This window comes from Etheostoma spectabile, chromosome 19 (genome assembly GCF_008692095.1).
Source record: "Etheostoma spectabile isolate EspeVRDwgs_2016 chromosome 19, UIUC_Espe_1.0, whole genome shotgun sequence".
NCBI classification, from domain to species: Eukaryota; Metazoa; Chordata; class Actinopteri; order Perciformes; family Percidae; genus Etheostoma; species Etheostoma spectabile.
The window spans coordinates 12,498,929-12,500,789 of NC_045751.1; the positions used below are offsets into that span (position 1 = coordinate 12,498,929).

General features: G+C 44.8%; 1 protein-coding gene across 2 annotated transcripts in view; it reads left to right on the top strand.

Annotated features, from left to right (window-relative positions):
• The window catches only part of klc2 (kinesin light chain 2), a 14,775-nt gene that overhangs the window by 6,604 nt on the left and 6,310 nt on the right, over positions 1-1,861 (top strand). For both annotated transcript variants that reach the window (XM_032499300.1, XM_032499298.1), the window contains exons 4-7: positions 421-637; positions 746-935; positions 1,093-1,266; positions 1,528-1,627. In XM_032499300.1, coding sequence (XP_032355191.1) covers positions 421-637; positions 746-935; positions 1,093-1,266; positions 1,528-1,627 — 681 coding nt within the window. The remainder of the gene's footprint in view (positions 1-420; positions 638-745; positions 936-1,092; positions 1,267-1,527; positions 1,628-1,861) is intronic.

A 1,861-nucleotide genomic window follows, 5' to 3' on the forward strand; every position in this document is an offset into this window, starting at 1 on the left:
TAGCCTGCTCTGGACCAGGCTAGCTGCAAAGAATTAATCTCCATGGTTACTGGTAGCTGGGTTTAATTCAACCTGGTTTCGTGCAACCAAGTCAAAGCTAAATTCATCCTGGATAACTTGAATACCTAAGTCTTCCACTTTCTACAGCTCTGCAAGTTCTCACATACACACACATAAGCCAATTTACAAACACCTCCATGTTGTGTTTTGACGAGCATTGTGGGATAGTTTGGGAATATGGCAGTAAAAGCCAGCCACCCAAGACAGCAGGACTAACAGAGAAAAGTGATAGAAAGGAATGGGAAGAGACAAGACAGTTGAAGAATTAAAAGTTTGAGAAGAAAACTTTCTGTTTGACTGCGGTATTCCCATCACAGACCGATAGCAGAACATTTTAATATCCTCCTCTCTGTCCCACAGCCCAGCCCAGCGGAGAGGTGGCAGCCCAGCAGGGAGGCTACGAGATCCCGGCCCGTCTCAGGACGCTCCACAACCTGGTGATCCAGTACGCCTCGCAGGGGAGGTACGAGGTGGCCGTGCCGCTGTGCAAACAAGCCCTGGAGGACCTGGAGAAGACGTCTGGCCACGACCACCCTGATGTAGCCACCATGCTCAACATCCTGGCTTTGGTGTACAGGTGCGGTATGGAGAGGAGTTTTCATTTTTTTTTTTTTTGGACAAACTTTTAAAGTTGGTTTTAAATGTTCCGACTTTTAACTGTTGTCGTTCTGTTTTTGTCCTCCAGGGATCAGAACAAGTACAAAGAAGCAGCTCACCTCCTGAATGATGCCCTGGCCATCAGAGAGAAGACACTGGGGAAGGATCATCCAGCTGTGGCCGCAACCCTCAACAACCTGGCCGTTCTGTACGGCAAGAGGGGCAAATACAAGGAGGCTGAACCTCTCTGCAAGAGAGCGCTGGAGATCAGAGAGAAGGTAAAAAAGCCACACCACCAAGTCTAAGTCCTACACAGAATATATGAATGTGAACCATTTTGTTTTTAGTTACCCCTAAGTCTCCTATCTAAATAAAGCATGCATTGTCGCGCCAGCAATGACGAAAGACTCCATGTGATTGTAAATGTGTCTCCAGGTGTTGGGGAAGTACCACCCAGATGTAGCCAAGCAGCTGAACAACTTGGCCCTGCTGTGTCAGAACCAGGGCAAGTACGACGAAGTGGAGTACTACTACAGACGGGCCCTGGAGATCTACGAGTCCAAGCTGGGAGCTGATGACCCCAACGTGGCCAAGACCAAAAATAACCTGGTGGGGACATCATTAAAATATAACACAAATTTAAGAGATTTTATAACTATTCCAGTCACATAGTCTTAACAGACTAAAACAGTCAAACGTTTGACATACAGTTATGACAGTTTAGTTTGTTTTTGCATGTTCCATGTTTTTGGCTCTTACCCTGTGATGACATGTTTTATATTAAGTGTATTTTAAAGATTATTTATTATTGTACGAGCTTTACCAGTTTTGAAGCTTGAATGAAAGCTAGTCGGTGTTGCTTCTTCTCAGGCTACGTGCTACCTGAAGCAGGGGAAGTTCAAAGATGCCGAGGCTCTGTACAAAGAGATCCTGACCAGGGCACACGAGAAGGAGTTTGGATCTGTCAATAGTGAGTAGAGCCAGCGTTCACACGGCTGAGCCACACCGAAGTAATAATCACAAAGTCATTTAAAGTGCATACTGTGCTGGTACTGGTGGATGTGAATTAGGGCTGCGCGATTTGATAAATGATCTAATTGCGATTATTTCTGACTGATATTGTGATATGATTCACGATATTGGAGGGAATGATCATTTTTCTAACATTATTTTCATTTTTGTTGAATGATTATAGTGTGACTTT